Below are 25,639 nucleotides of genomic sequence, written 5' to 3' on the forward strand. Positions count from 1 at the left end.
ATAAAAACAGCAAAGCATTAACACATTAATTCTCACAACAGTCCTCCAGAGAAACAAAGACAAGAAAGCACTGCTATGCCCATTTCACAGACTGAAAAAAGACCAGACATTTGCAGGAGTGCTTTGCTCAGGGACAAGAAGTAGAAATAATAATGATAAACAAGTATTTCCTTCCTGTCAAGCTTTAGCTAAAGATGACCATCTCCCTTCTCTAGATATTAAAACAATTCCCCAGCCTGCACTCAGAAAAATTAGACAAGGAAAAGTAGCAATACAATCCTAAAACCTCTGAGGAAAAATAGGCCAATAATGTAACCCATAGCCTGATACAGCAACAGTCATTGCAGGTTATTGCTTCAAAAAGTCCTGGAAAAAAAAAAAGGAATAAGTGTTTGTGGTGATGAGAATAAGGATGAAATCCAACACTTGTTTCTGTGTTCTTAGTAACCATTACTCTATGGTTCTTGATGTCCAATCTTAATGACCTTAAAACTTTTGAAAGTCAGCTGTGCTAGAAATGTCAAACAGTGATTCAAAAAACGTTCTCTATTAATGCAGTAGCAGCTAACCACAAACGCAGAATTCAGCATCCAGACAGTTTGTCTCTGGACTAGGTCTTATCTGAAATTATAGAAACCTTGTTTGCCACAGTCTTTTAGCTTTTTAAGCAAGTAGAAGTCACAGACTGTGAACATACCCCAAAAACCCCCAATCTCTAAGATATGTCAGATGTATTAAAAGTTCTGAGGTATTAAAAGTTTTAAAAAAAGTTATTTGATTGCATGTGTTCTCCACTACATATCTAAGCAGTCTACACTGCCATAAATGAAACACTTGCCAGACTGCAAGGCATAAAGATTCTTTTATGCAAAGCAAACACGCATTTAGCAAAGCTTGATCAGAACCAACAGTTGTTTCCAAGTAGCGGTTAGCAAAGCAAGGTAAGCAGTCCCCACCTTGCCATCGCCTACCAACTCTGTTTCTGCAATACCACTGCTCACCGCATACAGTGACACACCAAATACATTCTCCGGGTTCAGCAAGCATTGTTTCAGGTCATAGAATCATAGAATAGTTTGGGTTGGAAAGGACCTTAAAACTCATTTAATTCCAACCCCTCTGCCACAGGCAGGGGCATCTTCCACTAGACCAAGTTACTCAAAGCCCTATCCAAACTGGCCTTGAATGCTGCCATGGATGGGGCATCCACAGCTTCTCTGGGCAACCTGTTCCAGTGCCTCACCATGCTCATAGTGAAGAATTTTTTCATTATATCTAAACTAAATCTCCCCTGTGTCAGCTTAAAGCCATTCCCCTTGTTCTGTCACTACATGCTCTTGTAAAAAGTCCCACTCCAGATTTCTTGCAGGCCCCCTCCAAGGTATTGGAAGACTATTACAAGGTCTTGCCGAACCTTCTCTTCTCCAGGCTGAAAAAGGTCCTGCTTCTACATGATGGTCTCGTAAAAAGGGAAGGTTAGGGAACAACTGATGTGGAATAATCACAGCTGCAGAAGAAACTGATAGTTATCTAAACCTCTGTGCTTGAGACTTTGACAGGCTTACTCCATTCTTAGAACATGTTAATTAGTATATGCTCTCTGAGTTTCTCTCTGCTACTCTTCTTGGCACATAGGAAAAAAAAAAGTTGAAAATTAGTGTTAATTCACTTTATAAATTAACACTTACACAATGGGGAAGTGTTGTTTGACTATTTTCAGTTTGACTAACTTCATAACACTTGAAAAAACAAATGCTAAACTCATAGCCACATGAAATTGTCAGCCAGTAAGAATCTTGTATCAAATATCAAAGTCATAATGTGTTGATGAACAGTTTTACATTTTGGTGCAACTATTGAGAGTGTCAGCTGGTAATCAAGAAAGTGCTTAGCAAGATTTTCTTATTTGCATTGAATTGCAGCATAGACGGATGGTATCTTATAAGGCAAACAAAGAAGGAAGATGGAAGAAAGAAAATTGTTGGTGATTGTAGATCAGAAGCCCTGTGCTAAGCACATAGCGAAAAACCTTTCCCTAAGGGTGCCAAGCAGTTCTGAAATATCTCCTGCACAGCTAAAATCCCAACCAGCATGACACTGGTTAAATGGAAAGACAAGGAAGGAGAAGTGATAGCTTGTTTCTCAACGTAGAAGAGAATTATTCAGAAGTATTTCTAAGTCAGCCATATGTGCCTAACAAATGCATCTTTTGGCTCTAGCAGTGCAAAGGGCATTATGCCCTGCAGAGAATCCCAACACACGGGGACAAGGAGACCTTGCCTGGGGCTTGTGGGAACTGAGCAGATTGTACCTGGCCAACAACACCTAAGTCACTGATATTTAAAATGGCATTAGCACATTTTATGCCAATGGCAGCCTGAAATATGCAACTGTACACCGAGAGTGTCTTTTTATAAAAATAAATAAATAAATCAAGAGCATATGGTTCAGTGTTTTGCAAATTTTGATTGGTGTAATTGTAACATTGGGGCACCCTTCGGAAACAGCTGCCGCTAACTACAGAGATGATGACACTGATAATATGCTGTCTTTGCTGTAAATATCACCCTTTGTTCCTTGAAACACAGGGCTGCTATTTAATGTTTGTTGCAGCCAAGGTTCTGTTTCTTCTGTAGGTCAGAGCAGAAGCTTACTTAATTACATACTTTTATGACAGAAAATCACTGATTCACATCTGCTTTTGTATCAAAATATATCTATCTTTCGTCTAACTATATTAATTGCATCAAGTATGCATAGTCTGTGTAAATGAAAAGTACATCATCTAATTTTGTAATACAAACAATAGATTCAGAAAATTAGTCATTTTAAATTGAACAGTTAGGACACTGTCCTGCTTAATAATTTGCCATGTGTATTCACATCACAGCTGATAGTTAATCTGAAACCAGATTACTTTTCTATTACCACAAATACAAAACTAGTCCTTAATATAGATAAATATAGATAACTAGTCCTTCAATATAGACAAAAACCTAATCATAAATCTAGGCACTGTTGTCTTTCTAAAATAGCTCCAAGATTACTTCTGACATTCACTCCCTTTGAGAAGCTTCAAATACTAAATTTTAGAAGTCGGTATAAAACACCTAACAGTTTACAAGTAAAAAAAATTGAATTGGAGGAAAGTTTAATATACCACATGAGCAACAGGTTCCATCTCTACACACTTGCAAGCCTCAGAAGGTCTCTAGCTTTTAACATAAGAGAAGTCAGTTGTTCTGTGCCACTCAACAGAAACCACAAACCAAAAAGGAGTCCAGAGATATCAAAGCAGTTGCCCAAGGCCTCAGAAATACACCGAGCTCTCAAAAGATCCCCTCTTTGAGCTTCTGTGAGGACAGAAAAGCCTCCAACACTGTTGGCCCCTGGTATAAGCTATAGCTTCCTGAAATTCAGAAAGAAACTCAGTGGAGACTATTTCAGGCTTTGCTTTCCTTGAGTCCCATCTTCAGCTTTTTTCAGGGACTGTGAAGTACAACTATATCATCTAGAGAATCTTCTGTCTTTGGAAACAAAATCTTCCCATCTCACAACTAAATTTAAAGTTATCCGGAACAAAAATGTCTCAATATCACAAATCTACCTTCTGTTTATGTACCAGTAAAGAGCTTGTGTGGTACTTCTAACAAAGAAGGTATGTAAACTATGCAAGTGCATCTTTTCCAACATTAAACTTGTTTTGAGAAGGGGCAACATGTTAGTAGGGGAACTCCTAACATGACTTCTTACTCTTTGCTGCCTTTTCTAAACAAATCTATGCGACAAGAATATTGTCCCTGCCCCAGCCCATACAACCCCAATAAGAAGTCCAAGGGCAGAAGTGGGAAGTTAATGTGGGAGGAACCACTACATTTCTCAGAAGACAGGAGTGATCCAGAATAAACAAAACACCACCAAAAGGTCACCTCCAGCTTTCATCTACCTTACCAAGGACCCCTCTGTTACCAGGGTGGGAAGAGAAATGAGGTTGCTGCCACTTTACTGACAAAATTCCTTCCTTCCTCAGCAACAGAACCAATGCTGTCAGCACAGGATCCTTTTCTGCCCTCAAAGGCAGAAGTGTTTCACAGAAAACCTGTTTCTTTCTCTCTGTATAAACGTTTTCAAACCTCCATGCCTGATGCTGGAATTAGAGGTCTGAGTTTCTATCACACGACTTTGGATACGTGTTGCCCCTGTAGCCAGCAGAGCACAGAGACAAAGGGATGGAGAGACAGACAGGTGCTTTCAGAGGGCAACTCAGCCATCTGCAGAGAGCTCAGGGCAACTCCTCTCTTTGCTCAGGTACTGTGGAAACAGCCTTACCTCTAACAGGAGGACTGTGAGCCTAAATAACCTCCTCTCTGGTTCTCTCCCCCACTAGCTGATAGAGGATTGTATATGCTTTTCAGTTGCAATGCATGTTTGCAGCTGCCTGCTAGGGAGTTGTTTGTTTAAGGGAGCGTTCATTCTGTGTTCTCCTCATGCATATATTTTTATCAGTATTGATGAGAGAAACCAGTACTTAAGTCGCATACCTTATACTCTACATTCTAAGACCAGCGTCAGACAGAACTGTCATTTTGCACAGAACTGCTTCATGCTCTTACAGAAAACTCCCTTTTGCCATTTTGGCCAAGGCAATGGCCACAGTCCTGAGCTCAAAGACCCTAGATGTCTTGTAAATAGCTTTGCCAAACATCAAGTTCCTTTAAGGATAGAGGGAAAACTGACCTTGAGTAAGGTTTTTAAAGCCAAGTCACTATTCTATGGGGAGCCAACGCAAACAGATGATGGATTTCATGTACTCAGGGTATATCATGCAGCTGAGAAAGTGTATTACAGTGTCCCATGCTTCTAAGGGCTTGAGCCTATATATTTATTATATCGTGTTTGTGTAGTTCAGAGAAAAAGAAGAAGGTTTGTATTACTGTCATTATCCATGACAAAAGGATGGAATCTCAGGCTACTGAAAAAGGTGGGAGATTTTGATTTGTAGAATCACTGTCAGCAGGGATTTTGGAGGCATTACTAAAACTACAAAGATATTGATGAATAATACATTGCTGGAAATTACATTTGTGGGGAGATCAAAATTATTCACCAATTTGGAAAGCATGGAGGGTTAAATATTATGACAATTTATTTTGACATTCTCTAGAAGAAATAGTTTCAATATTTTCAAAACAGGAACATTCTGACATTCTATTTTGAAATAGCATATTTGTTTTGAAATTGACACAACGTTGCTCTGGATTTAACAAAAATGTTTCAGGTTGGCAAAGAATAAAATTTTTCTTCCTGCTGAGAAAAGAAAACAAACTATTAAAGTCATTAAAAGTTGTTTTGGCTCAGTATGAGCATTATCTCCGCTCTTTGGGGGGAAAAAAAAAACACAAAGAGAGAGGGAAAAAGCAACTGGAGATGTATACTTTTCAAAGACCTTGGTTCCGAGATTTGTTTTTTCTTGACTACTACTCACTGCAGCATAATTGACTTCCTATATCGTAAACCCAAGATAAGCAGATACATATAACCTTCAGCACCGTACAACTGTTTCTCCCTCTGTAGATTTGCCCCTATCATTTAGCTCCCCATATAGTCCATAACAATCAATAAGTAGACCCTGGCTCCTTCAAGAAGGATATAAATCACTATCTACCTTGTGGGGGGATTTTAGTTATATGGCAAGGCTACTTCAGCTTCTCAGTCTGAAACTTTGTGGCAGTTTCATTTAAATGAACCACAGAGCTTTAAGTTACCTACAACATGGAATAATGCAATCAATATAACAGTTGATGTCTGATTTTTAAGTTAAAATCAATTTATTCTTACAATGTCTCCACTATTTCAGCTTGCACTATGCTACAGACTTAGGCATTAACAATGCTCAAACTTTATTTTAGAGGCTGCCAGGAGCAGATACGTGGAGAATCTGGCAGGTACATGAAGGTCTGCATGCCTGGGGATACCAAAAGTGATTTGAGGCTAACAGGAAAAGTAATCTGGTAAAATACCTGGCAATGAAATAGCAACTTTTAGACTGTAAAGACTAGGTCTGCAGTTGGAACTGTAATCTAAAAGTCATAGATTACATGGAACTCTGAATACTACATGTGGCTCACAAAAATAGTTTTCTTTAATCCAAGGACTCTGGTTTAAGGTAAACTTATGTTTTTACAGGATGAAGGGCTAGAATCTGTACTACAAGTTTCATCGGCTCAAGACAGGAAAAGGAGGAGCACAACTTGAGGTAGGTCTCCATCACTTTGCAGCATCTGCTTCTGTAGTTCTGTCAGAGAAACTGATGCTTTACTCAGTGTGCCCACACAATCTGAAAGAACAGCACTTTCATATAGACACCTTCTCTTTCAGGCTCCCAGCCAACCTCTTTCCATGATCATCAGGACAAGTGGCACAGCTGCTCATGCTGATCCTGAACACCTCCACTTAAGCAGCAAGGCCATGACCCTCATCAGTTTCAAAAGGGGCCTTAGTACATATGTATAATTTATCCTAACACTTCAGCAAGTCTCTTTTCAAAACAAGGAAAAAAAAAAAAATCCTCTTCTTGGTGTTTCATCTTGCCTGTACGTTCCTTCCTAAGTCACTTTTTTCAGTTTTAAAATACTATTACCATTTGCATGAGTTGCACTAGTGACCAGCAAACCCAGCTACAAGCCAATGTCCCCACTCTGTGTATGCAACAGACCTGAAAGATTGTCTCTCCCCAAAAGCATTTGTAGTCTGCAGAACCTTCAAAGTCTGCATATTTGGAAAAAGACATGAGGTCAAACATGATGTTATGTCTAACGTAAATGATGAAAATTATTCCAGGTAGACTCCTGTTCCCTTTTCCATTAGGAAGGCTTGATTAAATTAAAAGCCAGCAAATGTAAAGGACACAGAAGACATCCTCTTATATTCAGACTAATGTGTGGAACTCACAGATACGACTGAGTTTTTGTGGAAGTAAATAGCTTAGGAAGCTCCAAACAAGAATCAGACATCGACAAAAAAGCACGACATCTGTAATTTCCATACCAAGAATGAAAATTACAAGGAATGTCAATCACCTGGCCTGAAACACATCTGCTAGTCAGTAGATACTCCCAGTAGATATGCTTCTTTGTAAAGGAGAAAAAAAAAAAGTAAGTAAAAGATCTTCATTTGAATCATAAGCACTGGATATTCATCACTGACAAACACAATCCTAGAACATACGGACATTTTTCTTTTTTAACTGGTAAGCACTTTATATAAGAAAGTTACTCTCATTTCACACTCACTCTAACAGCACTGTTGTCCAGAGGGTTATTCATGATTCACAGCACCATGAAAACAGAATTCAACTCTTCTTGTTTTACTGGAGGGCTTCAGTATCAACAGAAGCATTCTTGTATTGAATCCTGATGGGCTAGCAGTCTACCACTTTCTCCAGTTTGGAGTAGTGATTCTGTTTTCATTTCATTTGTGCAATTTACAGAGACTCTACTTGTTTCTTAACACACCCCAATCTGGATCAGAAAAAATAATCATAGCCTGAAACCAAAACTATCACTCACCATCTCTTTCTTATGTACAGACTCTTATAATTCATCCTCTCCCACTTCCACATTCTATTTGCCTTCTTCCTACAATGTACCTTTTTCTTACATTTTAGTATTTCTTAGCCTTTAACATTTCCTGCTTCTTAATTCTGCCTGCCTTAATTCTTAATTCCAAATTAATCTCTCTACAATGGCTGGAATCCTGTTGGAATAGCAGTTTGTACAATTACTTAAAGTCTTTCCATCTAAGAAGTTTTCCCACAAATATAATTGCAAACAGAAAAAAGAAATCAGTCATATTTGGACAACAGGTCTCTCAACAGGCATTATTGTACTCTATTATCCTCTACCTCTATTCTTATGCTTGCTGGAGAGGGTGGAAAGTTTCTTGAGAAGACTTTAAACTCTCTATTCCCATTCTAGGTTCATTTAACATACATTGTAATCACACTGCTGAGACAAATTCATTTGAAATGCATGCAGATTAACACATCTAATTATGTTCTCTAGGTGTTCCTCTGTAAATCAGTCTGGGCAGTGGCCTTAGCAGTAGTATTTTCAACAGACTTTAGTATCTGGTTCTCTTGCTTACATTATGTTACCTCTTAGTAAGTCCTCACATTTACTTGGTTTGCAACTCTGAAAATTATCAACTGCCAGTGTTCAAAGTCAGAACACCTGCCTAGATTCTCTTCATACCATTGCCTCTCCTCAGAATTCAGTTTTAAAACTTTTATTATAATATATGAAACCAGATTCAAGTCAATTACCTTCACAGTATTTCAGGCCTGTGAAGGCAATAGTGGTTAATATGGTAACAAATACTTCATACTGTTTTTTTTAATGGCAATAGTCTCGATTCAAAGTCCCATCAAGAACAGTTGAAAACGATAAAAGAGACAGTCTTATATAGCTGCATAGCTAGTTTTGAGGTGGGAGTATGGGGTCCTCTTTTGACTGCTACTGCACATCCACAAACAAGAACAGCATACATCATTCCTAAATTGTTAGGTTTATTTACTTATGGCTTTGAGCAAGACTTCCAGAAAAAGCAATCCGCCTAACATAATAGGAGCAAACAGATAAGGCAGAATAGTTGTGAAATTAATCTGTTTCTCAAGCATCTCCATCGTATGAGTAGGATTTTCAAGAGCACGTTTTGCTTATCTCCATTTCTGATTAAGAAAATACTACAAATTGTGCTCACTTCACAGAAAGGAAATTATGTCAACAGTGCAGACTTTTTACCACAAAAAATAATGGTAAGCAGCCCATAATGGTAAGCAGGTGCTGAAGAATTCAGTAAGCTAATGGGCAAGAAGGTATAGGGACAAGAAGACCAAAAAAGCATAGATGAAGGTGCAAGAAGCAAAATGCAGCATGCAAGGAACAGCTAAAGAATGCAAATAATGTATAACAATAAGGAGGCAGATAGATGTGTGTTCAGAGATGTAGTAGGGGAAGAGTAGAGAAAATGTAGAGACTTCCGATTAGAAATAGCAGCTTACAATGATTTTGACCCACTGTGAGAAATCAGCAGAAACCGCAAGTGGAGTCACATTCAAGTTGTCATTTCTGTGTACAGAAGTGCTTAAATCTGACCTATTATGCAGCTTTCCTAATCCTCATGTTAACATGCAAGTGCTGATATTCAGCCTTTTCTTAGCAATGCCTTCTTTGGACTGAAACCAAAGAATTCAGTTTATTCTGTAAAGCAGAAAAATAACACATTCCATTTCTACTAAACAACACAACACTAGCACATTTTTCTTTCTAACTCTGACTTGTATTGCATCCCTCCAAGTCTTTGAGGAAAAGAGGACCAGGAGGAAAAAGCTTAAACTTACTGCCCACAGAATGAATAAATACAGCCAAATCACTAGCACGGAAAATAACAGTTATGAGCCCTAGGTACCAAAGCTTACCCACGAATAGCTCATAGTGAATAATGCATACGGTTTAAAGTCAGTTAAAATAAGTGCCAGGTCAGTTATCAGGCAGCAGAGAATTTGAAAGGCTTTGAAATAAAAATCTTTTTTTGATTCTCCCTCTCAGAGGTACAAATAACTGAACTAAGATGCAGATAGTGACTAAAGTGAAAAGCGGGCAAGAGTTGGCCAGTTCTGCAGTCTTTCATTCCTACATCAAACCAGACTGGTGGAGCTGATGAGGCAACAGTAACATGAAAGAGCCAGCTCTGATTTTGTGAAACAAGTTCTTGACATCATGTCAGGTCCTAAAGCACTATTGTGCCTCAGAAATGGAAAGGATTTGTTTAGGCTGAAAATTTCAGCCAGAAAGCATCAGACTAAGGATCTACCACCATAGGCCAGTTGCCTTGATTCCAGTTTAAATTAAACTTTAGAAACATTATGTATTTGGCTGCCAGATCACAACCTTTGCATGACCTATAACTTCACAGGTTATAGATGAAGCATCTGATGCTTCAGGGCTAGCCTCTGTTCAGATGAATTCAGCTCATCAGACTGCCTAATGCTGGGTGCATTTTCCAGCGTTGGAAAGGTACCAGGGGTTCTCCAGCAAGGCCATTAGGTTGAGGGTATTTATGAAATGAAAGGGGGAAATGAATGAAAATCAGGTAGTATATGGAAATATTTGACCTTTCCCCGCAGCACTGTACACTCCTCTTTATTTTACTTTCTCTGGTCAGTGAGCCAAAGGCTTAAACAAGCAGTAAATTGCTCCAATGAAAATGCAGTCAGCTGATTATTCACAGGAGTTCCAAAGCTTTTCAGTCCCTGCTTTCCAGGATTCCATAGAAAGGTGTTTAAATTGCAGCTATTTTTTCCTTGATGTGCTTGTCCCTGTCAAAATGTGTTGTTTGTATGAACACAGCTCAGGCAGTTCTGATTAACTTCAGTCAATAACTTACCTCTAATGGCAATGTTTTCTAGTGATCCAAGGACTGTAACTGTTATTAACAGTGCTAATATCTATTTCTATACTGGAGCAGGAAAAGTTATTTTTATACTAAGACTTGGCAGGAAACATGGAAATAATTATTCTTAAGTAATAGTGAGTAAAGCATTCCAGGAAAGGTTAATTTTTAATTTCTGTTTTTCTTGGAGAAAAAAACAGGTGATTATTTTGCTGGTTAGAATTAAGAAATTTAAAAAATAATAAAAATGGAACTTTATATTTTGAGGGAGGGTTTTGCTCATGTATTTACTAGAACTGCATTAAGCTACATTCAGCTACATGAGCACTGAAAACCACCAAAAATAAATTGCAGAAATTCCAACATTCACAATTATTAGGTTATGTTTCTACTGACACAGTTAAAATAAGAAACTGGTTTGTTTCCTAACCATTTATAAGGAATCCTGGTCTCACACAGACATGCCTGGAAAAGTCTGGCCTTACGTAAATTATGCAGAGACTCCTGAGTAGCATTATTCGATGTTATGAATTCACATAAAACTCACAGCATATTCTTCCAGGTGAGCAGCAGACAACCAGCTACCGGTTCCTACAGAGGCATGATAAAACATATACTACCTAATAAATAATTCATCAACAACACAGGTCTATGTGATAATGACTGACATCCATATTAATTTATAGAAAACAAGCAAACAATGAACTGTTGCACTTTTTCAGTGTGGGAAGACTTTGCAGAAAATTTAGAGGTAAATTATTTCTGTCAAGGTTTTTCTTCTTTGCATTCTCTTGGACATTACTAGCTTAGATAACTCTGCCTGCAGAATCCACACTAAGACAATTTGGAAACACTGAACCAAGTCTTCGCCTTCCTTTGCTAAGTATGAAGCACAAGCTGCCTCAGAATCACAGAAGTTTTTACTAGAAATCCAAAAACAAGATGGTTTTGTCCCCACAAGTTTTACCATCACAAGGTTTAAACATCACATTTTGTATTGCACTTCAAAATACTCATACGCTTTCGTCTCCTCTCCTATTCCAGTGACTTAAGCAAGTGAAAGATAGCATTACTTTTTTTTGATAATCAACCGCTTTACACCTTCAAAAATGGGAAAATCCAAGTCCCTTTTCTCCTCTCAATGCAATCAGCATTTATGAAAAAGGTACATTAATGACTACCATTAAAAAGTGTACATTGATTTCAAACAGGTTTTCATATTTCCTGTTCATTTAATCAGCCATGTTTCATACCACTTTAAAAAGCTGTATAATATTTACTTTATTAAAATACCTTAACTTACACATTTGTATTTTAGTAATCAATACTGCTTCCACTTTAATTAGTCTTACATGCGTATTCAAGTTTTGGTAAAGTATTGTATTAATTTTTTGTAATGTTTAGTATTAACAACCTATACAAAGACATCTATTCTTCTGAATTATAGCCTAGTTATTGTTTTTCTTTCAAGCTCCTGTATAGAAATCAAAGAACCAACCTATGACCATTGTCCAAGAAGAAAAGATACTGAATCTTCTGTAAATTATTTAGTAGATAGTCTGCAAGCACTCAAGTGCAGTTTAAACATACCATTTCACACCTGCGTGGCCAACAGCCTTAAATTCCTATAAACTGTATCCTTTCAGGAAGTCTTTGGGTACATAGGCATGGAAGGACAGACAATTCTAAAGATCATACAGGAAAATCAACTCAGAGACACTATTGTGATGACAGATTTGGGCTTTTTCTTATGTCTTCAAGCTATTGGAGACCTAGTATTTCATGTCTGTCAGCATAGGACCTATCTTGGACAATGTGGGGCAGGAGTTTACATGGACTGCTGGAACAGAGTCTCACACTTGTTGGTGATGTGATCTGCTTCCTCTAAAGTGGATTCACTTTAGTAAACACCATACTGGAAACCAATGTGAAAGTCTTCTGCAAAGAACTAGGAATAACATGAAGAAACCATGTCTGAAATTTACTCTTTTGTACCTATTTTCTTGCATAAAGCATAAACTATCTCATTTTGAATTACATAAAAAAGGGGGGGAGGGTAATAAAATTGAGGAACCTTTACAACAGCACCAGTATCTCACCTACAATTTTTGAAAATGTCATCCTGATTAAAAACACAGAATATATCCACAGAAATGTGGAGACCAGTGACAAGTGGTGTTGCTCTGTGTATTGGGAGCAGCACTGTTTGCCAGCACATCTTTGCCAGCAACATGGACAGTAGGACTGAGTGCACTCTCAGCAAGTTTGCCAAAGACACTAAGCTGTGTGGTGCAGTCAACACACTGAAGGGAAGGGATGCCATCCAGAGAGACCTTGGTAGGCTTGAGAGGTGAGCCAATGCAAACCTCATGAAGTTGAAAAAGGTCAAGAGCAAGGTCCTACACCTGAGTTGGGGTGATCCCAGGCACAGCTACAGGCTGAACAGAGAATGGATTGAGAGCAGCCCTGAGGAGAAGGAACTTGGGGGTGCTGGTTGATGAGAAGCTCAATGTGACCCAGCAGTGTGTGCAGCCCAGAAAGCCAGCCATATCCTGGGCTGCACCAAAAGGAGCATGACCAGCAGGTCAAGGGAGGTGATTCTCCCTCTCTACTCTACTCTTGTGAGACCCCACTTGCAGGACTGCCTTCAGCTCTGCAGTCCCCAAGAGGAAGACAGATGTGGACCTACTTGAGCGAGTCCACAGGAGGGCCACAAAGATGATCAGAGGGCTGAAGCACCTCCTCAATAAAGACAGGCTGAGCAACTTGGGCTTGTTCACCCTGGAGAAGAGAAGGCTCCAAGGAGACCTTAGAGCAGGTTCCAGTAGCTAAGGGGACCTAAGAGAAATCTGGAGAGGGACTTTTTACAAGAGTATGAAGTGACAGGACAAGGGGGAATGGCTTCAAGCTGACAGAGGAGATTTAAATTAGATATTAGGACAAAATTCTTAACTATGAGGGTGGTGAGACACTGGCACAGGTTGCCCAGGGAAGTTGTAGCTGCCTCATCCCTGGCAGTGTTCAAGGCAAGTTTGAATAGGGCTTTAAGCAACCTGATATAGTGGAACGCACCCCTGTTCATGGCAGGGGGTTAGACCTAGACTGTCTTTAAGGCCCTTTCCAACCCAAACAATCCTATGATTCTATGAAATATCTAAGAGTTAATACATGTTTTTGAAAATAATTCTGGATGCCCATATGAAAGAGAGGTTTGTTTATGTCCAAAACCTAGTTTAGTTTCTGTCACACAGAAGGGAGAAGGAAGCGAAAGGAAAAAAAAAAATAAAAAAAAAAAAAAAAAAAAGAAAAAAATTGCCCACTGTAGTATTTAAATCCCATTTTACCATCAAAAACAATTGGTACATTTCTTGTATTTTCCTGTCCCTGAGTAAGTGGGTGTTCCTGTTGTTAAAATCAGCATGGAAGTGCTCTCTAAAATTCCATTTAAGTAAACCTTAATCTTATACCTAATTCATTATCACTATCAGCAAGCAACAGCCATGGAATGGCTATTAGTGAGCTATAAACGCAAGCTACAGAGAAACTCAAATCAAATGCAGTTCTGCTCTAATATGTTTAATTGGCACTTGACATGTAATCCCATTTGAACATGGGTTGCTGTTATTTTTTAGAGGATAAACAAAATGTGCCTGCTTATAGTCTTCTTATATCATGTAATGCTGTTTTCATCCACACCGATTATAAATTCTCGTCATAGTTAGCAGGTGCTACACTGCAACTTCAAGTTGAACCATGAATAAATAAGGAATACAAGTTTGCAGAGACTGACGTGTGCTGAGATTCCAGACTTTAAAACTAGCAATGGATTCTATTACCAACTTCGATAATGTTCAGGAAATAAGCTGATGTTGCCAGGTGGGACTATCTTCATTGACAATATTTTGCTGAACTGGCAACTTCAGTTAGACTTTGAAAGAATATGAGAATTGATCATGAATGATTTCAGCATTTCATCGAATCTACCTGAATTTTAATCCAGCAATTTGAATCCAAAGCCAGCTAAACTTCTATCTAAACACCTGTTTAAATACAGAGTCTTCCACCAATTTGGAGCATCAATAGCAACAGGCTCATTAGTAACAGTCATTCTGAGCATCTTTGGCCACAGAGGTAACAGACAGATAAAACGATCCTCTTCCTGCTGTACGCAGCATGAAAAACAAACCTTTTGCTGCTTAAACAACGATTTGTCAGCATGTCACTTGTGTTGCCATCTTCACTTTAGGCTTTCAAACCACTCCAAGTTTTATCACTCAGACTACCCTCCCAAAAAACCACCACATAGTATGCTAGTGGTTTGGATTCTATCATATCCATTTGGCAGTGCTGGATTACTACCAGTTTTCTTAACACCACATTTCCACTTATAGCATGTTGGCATAAAACATTACCATGAGCAAGACTGTGTGATATCTGCTATTTTTGCCAGGTTTGCAAGGCCCAAACCTATCCTAGATAATCTAGGCAAGCAGAAGGCACGGGGTTTTTCCCCATTGACAATATACTGTTGGCTTTTACTGATTTCTTTGTAATCTCTTATGTACTTAAAAATAGCTAATCATATCGTTTGGAAATTGAGTTTGGTCCTGCAAAGCACTTCAGCTCCTTTTTGGGAATGTGGACATTTCTCGCTGATTTTTCATAAACAGGGGGCAGCCTCTGTGGTGAATGCAGACACTGAGCACTGGAGACAGAGAACAGCATCTTTCTTTCAGCTGTCTTACTTAGAACCATAACATCCTTTGATGTTCACCTTCTTTTTAAAAAACATCCCAGTCTAGCAGCAGAATACTCTCAGTCAATTTGTAGGTAATGTATGAGCACTGGGAACAGCCAAATGCCCACCCAGCCACTTGCCCAATACCCCCATTCGACAGGACAGGGGTTGAAAATAGAATGAAAAATCTCATGGGTCAAAACAAAGACAAGGAGATTGCTGAACGGTTACCATCACAGGCAAAAGAGACTCAACTTGGGGCAAATTAATTCAATTTATTGCCAATTAAAATAGATTTGGATAGCGAGAAACAAAGATAAATTAAAGTGACACCTTTCTCCACAGTGGTCTACCTCCCTCAGAAATTCACAAGATCATCCTTGAGGAGATACCTTGCCTTCACGCTCAACAGAAGCCACCTACAGAGGTTTTGGGTTGCTGCACCTCTTCCAATTTCTTTGTCTATTCCCCAGTCCCCCACTAGGTATCACAACTTCTGGCTTTCTTACCTTCCAATTCCTGACTGTCAGCCTCAGTATCCCAGCATCTGAGCAACCAGGCAGTGATCGATTCACCTGACTGGCAGACATAATCTTTCCACATATCTCAAAGTTCACTCAAGGACCTGGTGATTTCTGCCTAGAGTGACTTCTGTCACCTACTTCTCCCGTTTCCTTGCTGAAGGACCAGCTTCCTGATCACACTCTTCCTCCTCCCTTACTAATTGATGCCATGGACCTGTCAAGTTCTGCTTCCAGTTTTCCTTTTTGACTACTAGGGTCATTACTGCAGATAAGATTTGGGTCCCTGTCCTCAGACGTAGAGGCCCTCCTTCCTCTGCTCTAATGAAGCTGAACAGGTGCCCAGTAGTCGCAGTGCTAGTAACTGATGGGTCTTATTCAGGTAGGCAAGGCACTCTTCCGTCAAGTAGTGCACCAATTTAATGGTATTACATGTCTGTTCAGGCAGAGAATCCCAGGCTTTGGAAGATGATAACTGCCCTTGGAACCTGCCCAAATCCTCCCACACACCCTGCCATCCAGGGACTGATCGTACCAGGGCATGTTTCTCTCTCAACTCACCAACAAGTTGTTTAACTTTACACCTGAGTGAAATCAGGTTCCACACCTCCAACAACGTCAGATAAGACCGAAGAGCTTACATGGACAATGCCTTGTCAATATTGTAGAAAATGTGAAGTTAAATGCCAAAACCACCATCATTAATACTGACTTGTGAAGGGAAGGCAGTTAGGAAAAATTGCGTTACACTGTGCATCCTGAAAGCTCTGACACCCTATGCGAAAAGGATTTTATTAGATAATGAAAAAGAACTGACTCGTGCACTATGTTCACAGCAGAGAATCCAACTGTAAGTTCACTGCCAAGTGTCCAAACTTTCAGAAGAGGTGAACCAACACCTACCAACACTTAAAATTCACAGTTCTTCAACAGCCCCTAGAGCAATATTGATGGAGACCATAAAATACTGGAAAGTCTATGGAAGTAAAGAGGTACATACTCCATTACCAACTGTTACATTGAAAATCAGCATGTGCAGCAATATAGCTTTTCTTCCTAAAGTTCCTCATACAAACCATTGTATGTAAGAGTCTGAGAGATTGTCAAATTACAAAAGACCATTTTCACTTCCAGCTATCTAGCATGTCTCCTCTCCAATGATCTCAGAGTAAACTAGGGGTTTCATTTGTGTATTTCACTTGCTTTCCATTATGCACACAGATGCTGGAAAGTCAGTTACATGCCTTGTCCTGATGTGTCATCCCAAGGGATAGAGAAAAGATTCACCCATCTTGCAAGATTCTGACAAAACTTAATTGATGCTTATTAAGTAATATAAAACCCAGTGGCCTGCATAAACATGATTAGACACATGATGTTGAGCATCTTTCTTCCTAATATATTCACATCAAAACTAATTGCTGTTGAAAGAGCTATCACCTCATTTCCCTTAAGAGTACAGTTTATTTTCTTAGCATAATTTTAGTATTTGGTTACTCCAATACCATTCCAATCATTGTTTCAATACAAAGCCATGATCAGTTCTTGCCTTCTTTCCCTTTGATTAACAGCCACTTTTTAAAGCTTTATCATCCTTACTTTCATAGCTTAATAAATTTTCTCGCTGAACTCTCCACTACATTTGGACACTAACAATTTCAGAACATCTGCCATTGTCCCTTAGGCAGGATTGTAACCTCTTTTCTGTCCTGTCTTAATCACAGCTTACCTCCAGATTCAGAAATTCCTTTTCTTCTCACTAATACAACAGATTCCCATTTCCAGTAGCAAGGAGACCGAACTTCTAGTTAGACCTCCAGTCCAAATTTGGGAATACTTGCTTAGATACAGCACAAACAGGGTCCTAACTCCATGCCTGAGTCAGACCACCCCAGAAAATCTCCAGTATCCGATGACCCAGTCCTGGCCCAATGTAATCCGCCACAATTTCCAATATATCATTCCCAAATTAAATAGAAGTCAAACTTATTTCTCAGCTCTCTCTGATACCTTGAATTTAATTAAGTTAAACTTTTTCTGTCTGCTTTGATCAACAGCAATATTGCAGATAGAGCAGGAAGAGAGCTATTTAGCCAGGTGTCCCTTTGTAAAGGCTTCCTCTTCTCAGTGAGTCAGAGCAGAGTAAGGGGTTGATACAATGTGGCTGATAATAAATCTGTTGGTAAATTAAAGGCTTTGTTTAGCTCATTATTACAAAAAAAAAAAAAAAAAAAATCCTGATTTCACATTCACTCCTACTTCCCTTGATTAAAAGAATGCTCTTAAAAGGCTTTTGGTTTTTTGCTTAGCTGGGTTCTTGTATAAAAAAAAGACTAAACAGCATGTCAGAGCACTGTTAATGCATGCCTTGGTTCCTCCTTGTATACAGATGACCAAATTCACAGCACTGCAGTTTCACTGTGGTGAACTTATGAGTAAGTTTGCTAAATTTGCCACTTCTTAAAAATCAATTAAAGCAACTCAAAGAAAAGGTCTTTGCTTCTAGTTCTGCAAGCATATATAAAACATGTGCAAGCCCTAGAATATGTTTTATTTCAACCAGCTGTTGGGCATAATCCAGACAATACAAAGCAATAGCCGGCCTGTTTTACACCCAGCCCTAAAAAGGAGTCTTCCATACTCAATTACCAGCATAAAAGAAGAGTATGTGAAAACCTACCTGAAAAATGCATTGTGATTTCCACAGAAATTCCATTATTAGCATTTAACAGATGAGAATTTCTGACAAAAAGCTCAAAGTAATGCTGCTGGACAGATTCTGAGAGGCTTCTCAAACAATCGAACTAAATAGAGCAGCATAATGCTTGATAAAAGATTCTATTCAAACTTTCAAGCTGAAATGTTCCACACATGTGCAGAGTATGCGATCAAGTAAATGGCCTAATAGGAAACTAAGGTTTGTACCACCAAAGTACCTAGGTTTTGTGCTTAATGTAGGAGACTGTTTTCCTTTGGCTCTATGTATGGACAGTGACAAGAGGGAGCACCAAAAATCAGGTGAACAATAAGACACCACTACAGAGTGACAATACAAGGCAGCAGCACAGCATTGCTGAAAGCTACAAGACATTTACAAAAAGACCATGGATGCCTTCACCCAGACTGATTTTGTTATAGTTCATTTCTTCTGTTCACTGAAAAAACATACTTAGTACATGCCAGTCCTGAAACATTCCATTATTAATTTCAAATTATGTGTATTGAATGATGCAGATGTAAAGCACAGGCACAAGTCTAGAACATAATACTATTCTTAATATTGCCTTATTGGTTTTATTTTAATGCTGATGGTTTTCCAAATGTGCTACATCTTATCTACACAGCCTCCTAGAGATACAGCTTCTGCTCCAAATAGATTGCAATCCAAAACTGCAACAAAAATAAACAATGAAAGGAGAACCATTGATTGCTTTCGGATAATTACTTAGGCGAGATTAGCTATCTGACTTTTAAAAAACACAATTGTGGAGTTTGAGGAGCAATACAATCAGGGAAAGACCAATATTATAGCACAGAGCAAAAGGAGAGCATCCCAGTGATGACAATGTCAGACACAAAGACTTTTGGGGAAAAAAAAGAGACAAAAAGAAGTCTGATAGATCAGAATGACAACAGAATAAAAAGGCAACAGAAGCTAAATAGGGAGACAATTGTCAATGGCCTTGAAGGAACGGTGTTCAAAAAATAAATACTAAAGAAGAGTAAATAGAAGGATTAAAAGAAAGACGTTATCAATCTAGCAGAGAAGACAAAATATCAGTCCTCATAATTTGAGCAATATTAATCAAAAGAAAAATACAGACATAAAGACATTGCAAAAATCAAGGTGAAGGTCAAAGAAGACTCAAATATGAACCATCACAAAAATGGAAATGTGGATATACTATATGTGATAGAACTAAAATGACCATATTTCAGTGAATATCTACAAAGATAAACCTAGAACTAAAAAGCAACCGCTCTCATAAAGACAGCCTTTGCCTCCCCAATACACATCTGCACTGTTGTTCTGGTAATATAAAAATACACATACATACTGACTTGGCCATCAGCAAGTCTGATGTTTTCAAAAACAAACAAGTCTGCATAATATCAGTGCTTTGGCTTTCAACAGCAAAGACCAGAATAAATCGTACAACTGAAAATGCCAGGTTGTAATCACAAGACTGGAAAAAAGTTCAAGTAATCCAAACCATTCAATAATTTGGGGTTTCAAATGACCAGGAGACACCGTTAGTGAAACACATGAAATTGTCTCACACATCACACTTCCAGATCACATTCTGAAACCAGAATTCTTCAATCCCTACTTTGGTTCTAAAATCTGTGCATGAAACATTCCTCTAGAGTGTGCAAAAGCACAACAGCACTAATGTCATACATCCATATAGAAGTGTTAGTAATTAACATTTACTTCAGCAAAAGTTAACACCACTGATTAAGCTGGAACACATCTGCACATCCCTTTCCCAAGATCTGCTCTACCATCTTGCCACTTCTTTTCATTCCTTGGGCAAGAGAACAAGGAAATTGCAGGCAGTTTGAGTGGCATGGTTCTGAAATGAAGGGACTGCCTGCAGGGCAAAAGAGAGAGGACAGGCAGAGAAGTCATACTCGGAGCCTTACCTTCCAATCAGCAGGAACTCCCCAAGCACTCCAAGGCGCCTCATGGCGATGAGGATCCCCCTCACTGTCATTCCCTCGCAGAAGCAAACCACCACTCTAGCCTTGGGCAACCTTTCCCTCAGCTTGCGTAGCAGGCGATCAAAGCTCTTTTCCCCAGCGTTGCTGTAAATCTTGTCAGAGTGAGCAATGCAGAGACCCTCTTGGGCAGCCAGCTCTTTGAAGGCTTCCATTCCACTTTCCCCGTAATTCCCTGTTTAAAAAAAAATAAACAGACTTATATCATGCATTTAACCAGTTAAGGGGGGCTGTGATGGGAAACAGGTAGTTTTCCTCAAAAAAACCCAAACAAACAAACCCTAACATTCACAGAAGGAAGAGCAAAGGAGATCCACCAAAGTGAACATACTCAGAGTTCAGTGGAACAACAAGATATCCATGTATCAGTGGATCTCAACTGACCTGGAGACTGCAAGTTACATTGATTTACCAGTGGATATTAAAAACAAACAAGGGATGGATAGGTAGAAAAGGGGACAAAGACAGCTCAGACAGTGAGAATTAAGTTTTATTAACATTTCTATGGCAAAAATCATAGTTGCGCTAGTCCAGGAGAACAGTCACAGTAAAGAGAAAAAAGGCTGTCATTCCAAACCATGCTGTACCACATGCTCATAAAAATGAAGGAAAGATGGATCTAAATTTAAAACACACTGATCTGGTACCATTTTTAAAGCCACTTACACTAATTCGGCTGACCAGCATTCATGACAGTTAAAATTTAGGCTTCATGATTCTCTTGGAATAAGAGAAACATTATCTATCTGGAAGAACTTCAGAAATAACTCTTCCTAAAGAAGAAATATTTGAACTTCATGGTTCAGACAATATCAAAGCCAATTCTCAAATTCCCTTCACTTTTCTATGCATATATTTAGGAAGCTAAATCAACAGCTTTAAAAAAACTCAAACTGCCTTCAGCTATGGAGACAGGTGAAATCTCATGGTTTTTTTGAATATTTTATGCCTGCCATGAGCACAGGATTTATGATGAACATCAATCAGGCAAGAGGAGCAGATGGATTACAAATAAGCATCTATTAAAAGCAACAGGAAAAGGTTCAAAAAGAGAAGCATTAATTTTATGCTATTCACACCTGTAATGTTTGCCTAATTTATTGAGGGAATAACATCAGATATGCTGATCACTTCTAGACTCAGACCTTTGCAAGCAAGGGGTGACTGAAGAGGTCCATCTTCCCCCTTTGCAGAGACAGTGTGAAATAGCCAATTGCAAAGAGGAAGACTTCTGAATCAGCCTAACTTTGTCCACAAAAACAAACAAAAAACAAAACAAAACGAAAACACCCCAAAAAATCCAACTCCTCAAAAGGTTCAGCCACCAGTGAGAAAATTCAGCAAAAGACAGCTCAGGCATTCTTTATTAATCCAGTAGAAATAAGTGCAGTTTTCCAGATATGCGCATCATTTACCACAGATCAAACTATGACAGCCATAGTCATACTAGAATGCAGCCAAACCCGCCAGATGTAGCGTCAAACACAAAACTCAAGTTCCACAGCCTTTTGCAGTAAACTGCCCTAGTTTCTCACAAATTTACAGCACAGCAAAATAGCCTCTTTTCCAGTCTGTGACTTGACACCAGATACAGCAAGCAGGTCAGTCTGCTTTTTTGTCTGAGAGCCAGACATACCCCAGACTGGGAGCAATGCCATGGCCCTGCGTGGGTTCATGGAGGGGAAAAGAGAGGAAGAGCTGTGCCTAGTGGGAACACACCATCCCCCAGCCCCCACTGTGGGCTCAGAACTGCAGCCCCATTGCATGACCCTGTACTTGGGTAAATGATGTGGCCTTGTATAGAATCATAGAATAGTAAGGGTTGGAAAGGACCTTAAGATCATCCAGTTCCAACCCCCCTGCCATGGGCAGGGACACCTCGCACTAAACCATGTGGCCCAAGGCTCTGTCCAACCTGGCCTTGAACACCGCCAGGGATGGAGCATCCACAACCTCCCTGGGCAACCCATTCCAGTGCTTCACCACCCTCACTGTAAAGAACTTCTTCCTTATACCTAACCTAAACTTCCCCTGTTTAAGTTTGAAGCCATTACCCCCTGTCTTACCACTACAGTCCCTAAGGAAGAGTCCCTCCCCAGCATCCTTATAGGCCCCTTTCAGACACTGGAAGGCTGCTATGAGGTGTCCACGCAGCCTTCTCTTCTCCAGGCTGAACAGCCCCAACTCTCTCAGCCTGTCTTCATACAGGAGGTGCTCCAGCCCTCTTATCATCCTCGTGGCCCTCCTCTGGACTTGCTCCAACAGCTCCATGTCCTTTTTATGTTGAGGACACCAGAACTGTACGCAGTACTCCAAGTGAGGCCTCACAAGAGCAGAGTAGAGGGGCAGGATCACCTTCTTCGACCTGCTGGTCACGCTTCTTTTGATGCAGCCCAGGATACGGTTGGCTTTCTGGGCTGCAAGCGCACACTGCCGGCTCATGTTAAGCTTCTCATAACCAACACCCCCAAGTCTTTCTCTGCAGGGCTGCTCTGAATCTCTTCTCTGCTCAACCTGTAGCAGTGCCTGGGATTGCCCCAACCCAGGTGTAGGACCTCACACTTGGCTTAGTTAAACTTCATAAGGTTGGCATCGGCCCACCTCACAAGCATGTCAAGGTCCCTTCATATGCAGAGAAAGACACAGGTGGAGACATTTCCATATATTTATAGGCCATAACTTGCAGTCACCAAGGGATTTACCCCAGGACCTGAAGCTGGGCAGTTTGAGCCATACTGCTTTTATGACTCACCTCAGGTCCCAGATTGAGACAAGACAGCCTCATTGCTGACTTGCTGTTAGCAAGCATCTTATGCTTTGGAAGGAAATTAGGATATATATTTCCCAATTTTGTGGGGAACTTTATTCAACACAGACTTATCTGAAACCAGTAGGATTATTCTTAAAGTCTCGCCTAATGTGAGCCAGGGGAACTAAACTGTGTCTTCTTAGATGCTTAGGCAATGCATATCAGAAAATAAATGTAGTATGTTTCCTACCAAAATATATTAAGGTAGGATGGGATTTTCTCATATATCAGTACAGCACTAACTCTACTATAATTCAAGCTCATGATTTCAAGAAATATAAAGTTAAATCCACTTGGAATGATTTGTCTCAGCTTTAATTTTGATGGAATAACAGTTCTCAAACATAGTCACACCTGTACTAACAGTACAGCAGCCTACCAAAATATATAAGAGAAAGTAAAATTGTTGCCTATAGGTTCTGTGTGATAAAGAGCCTAAAAGGAAAACAGCTAATTAAGATCAAGAACAATATCAACACGAGATAAGCAAAAAACCAGGGCAGAAACAATCTGAAGCTGAAAATGAAAGCTTTCTAACCCTTATATGAAAGCAGTGGAACAGTTTTCCAATAGCAGCACAGAGAAAGAAATCTGGTGTTTGGCTGTATCTTGCTCAGCTCACAGGAGCATTATGTAACATAGATGTCTGACAGACAGAGACAAGACTTGACAAGCCAGGAGGTCCTCTCAGAGTCTGTTTGCCACATTCCCAAAGTGGGACAGCACGCTGCACACCTTCCTCCCTCCAGGGGAAAGGATAAGGGAGAAAATGATCATGTGACAGATGTTAGATATATTGTTCAACACACACAGCTACCGGGGCATGCACAATGTAACAGCATATATAGAATAGGAAACACTAATTAATTCTGTGCAACAGCCAAGAACATATCCATCTGTACCAGCTTGGTGGGTACATCCATTTCAATCCACATGCATGCAATAGCTAAGAGGGGAAGTGTGTAATGCAAGAAATCTACACGAGATGGTAGTCAGTGAAGAGTTACAACAGAGCCATGGGCTGAGGACCACTTTTCCTTTGAAAGAAGGATCCAAAGATCCAAGAAAGAAAAGATCCAATCTTATTTGCAACTGCTTTTTGTTACAAGGATCACCTGTGAAAAGCAGAAGTATTTGTTATTGCGAGGCTACTAATAACTGATTTTAATTCTGACATGTAACCAAAACTAGGTGAGCCACTGATAGACCTTAAGCCCCACAGTACTGTGCTAATTTTTAATTATTTTCTTTTTTTTTCCACTAGCTCTGTTCAACTTGCACCGTATCCAGAGAACCAGACATTTTCCTTACATGCTTCAAGCAGAGTCTGTACAGCAGCATAAAGGTAAATTCTAACCCTGTCATGGCTGTAATTTTACTAAGAGGATTTTTATGACACTCCTCTCAGTGCCAAAGACAGCTTTGCTTCACCACTGTAAAAATCCTAGATAAGGCCATTCCTGAGAGGGATTCACATATCTAAAGATGCTGGTGAGAGCTACATATTGTTGGAATTATTCCCACTTATTGCATTCTGTGCATTAAATATCTTAACAAAAACATCAAGATGCTGTAGTAAAAATCAAAGATGTTATCTTCATCAACAGAGGACGGACAAAAGAAGAAATTATCCTAACTTCAGCTTCGTAAATTGCTCTTGTGAGACAGTAAGCATTACATTTATGCCACAGATAGACGGGCAGTAACACTATTTGCTTGTATTAACACTTGAGCAGCATGGGAAGCAGAACCCATGAGCTCCATCTAGAAGGTTTATACTTTTCTTAGCATTGTAGCTGGTTTACAAATTTACGGCCATTCTCTTCATCAAGAGAACCACTTATTTTTCGTTTATGAAATGAAGCAGAAATGTAACCTCAGCAATGAAGTGCTTATAAGAAGCCTGGAGATTGTCATCTTAATGGATGCACAGAGTGTGAGTCTTCCCAAACCACATGACAGAAGGTGCTGTTATAACCAAAACAGCATGTCCCACATACATCAATGTCTGATTTCATTCAAAGATAGATATGTGGAGCAGCATAAGGAAATACGAATCGTTCAAATCTGTGCTGCAGAGCACATCCCCTTGAAATATAGGCTAGCACCTGTTAAAAAAAAACAAAACAAAAAAACCCTTGAAGAGAAAGAAAACTATAAAGAAGAAAGACTGAGACTGTTCTCTCTCACTCTGCCTTCAGTGTCAGTAGAAACTACTTTTTGCTAAAACCCTTTAGAGACACACACACACCAGGCCAGCAACAAGCCACAGCAGAGGGTTGTGCCTGGAAGAATGTTCTTAAATACTAAATGACCGGGAGCAAGAGACAATTCACCTAAGCGGGCCATAAGCAATATCTTCAGGTGAGGTCACCTATTCTTTGCCATCAGGGGTTT

At 39.5% G+C, this 25,639-nt stretch overlaps 1 protein-coding gene across 5 annotated transcripts in view; it reads right to left on the reverse strand.

Moving 5' to 3' along the window:
* The window catches only part of GRM1 (glutamate metabotropic receptor 1), a 172,685-nt gene that overhangs the window by 114,602 nt on the left and 32,444 nt on the right, over nt 1–25,639 (reverse strand). For all 5 annotated transcript variants that reach the window (XM_030499794.1, XM_030499797.1, XM_030499793.1 and 2 more), the window contains exon 3: nt 20,359–20,608. In XM_030499794.1, the coding sequence (XP_030355654.1) occupies nt 20,359–20,608 (250 nt within the window). The remainder of the gene's footprint in view (nt 1–20,358; nt 20,609–25,639) is intronic.

Source organism: Strigops habroptila, chromosome 10 (genome assembly GCF_004027225.2).
Source record: "Strigops habroptila isolate Jane chromosome 10, bStrHab1.2.pri, whole genome shotgun sequence".
NCBI lineage: Eukaryota > Metazoa > Chordata > Aves > Psittaciformes > Psittacidae > Strigops > Strigops habroptila.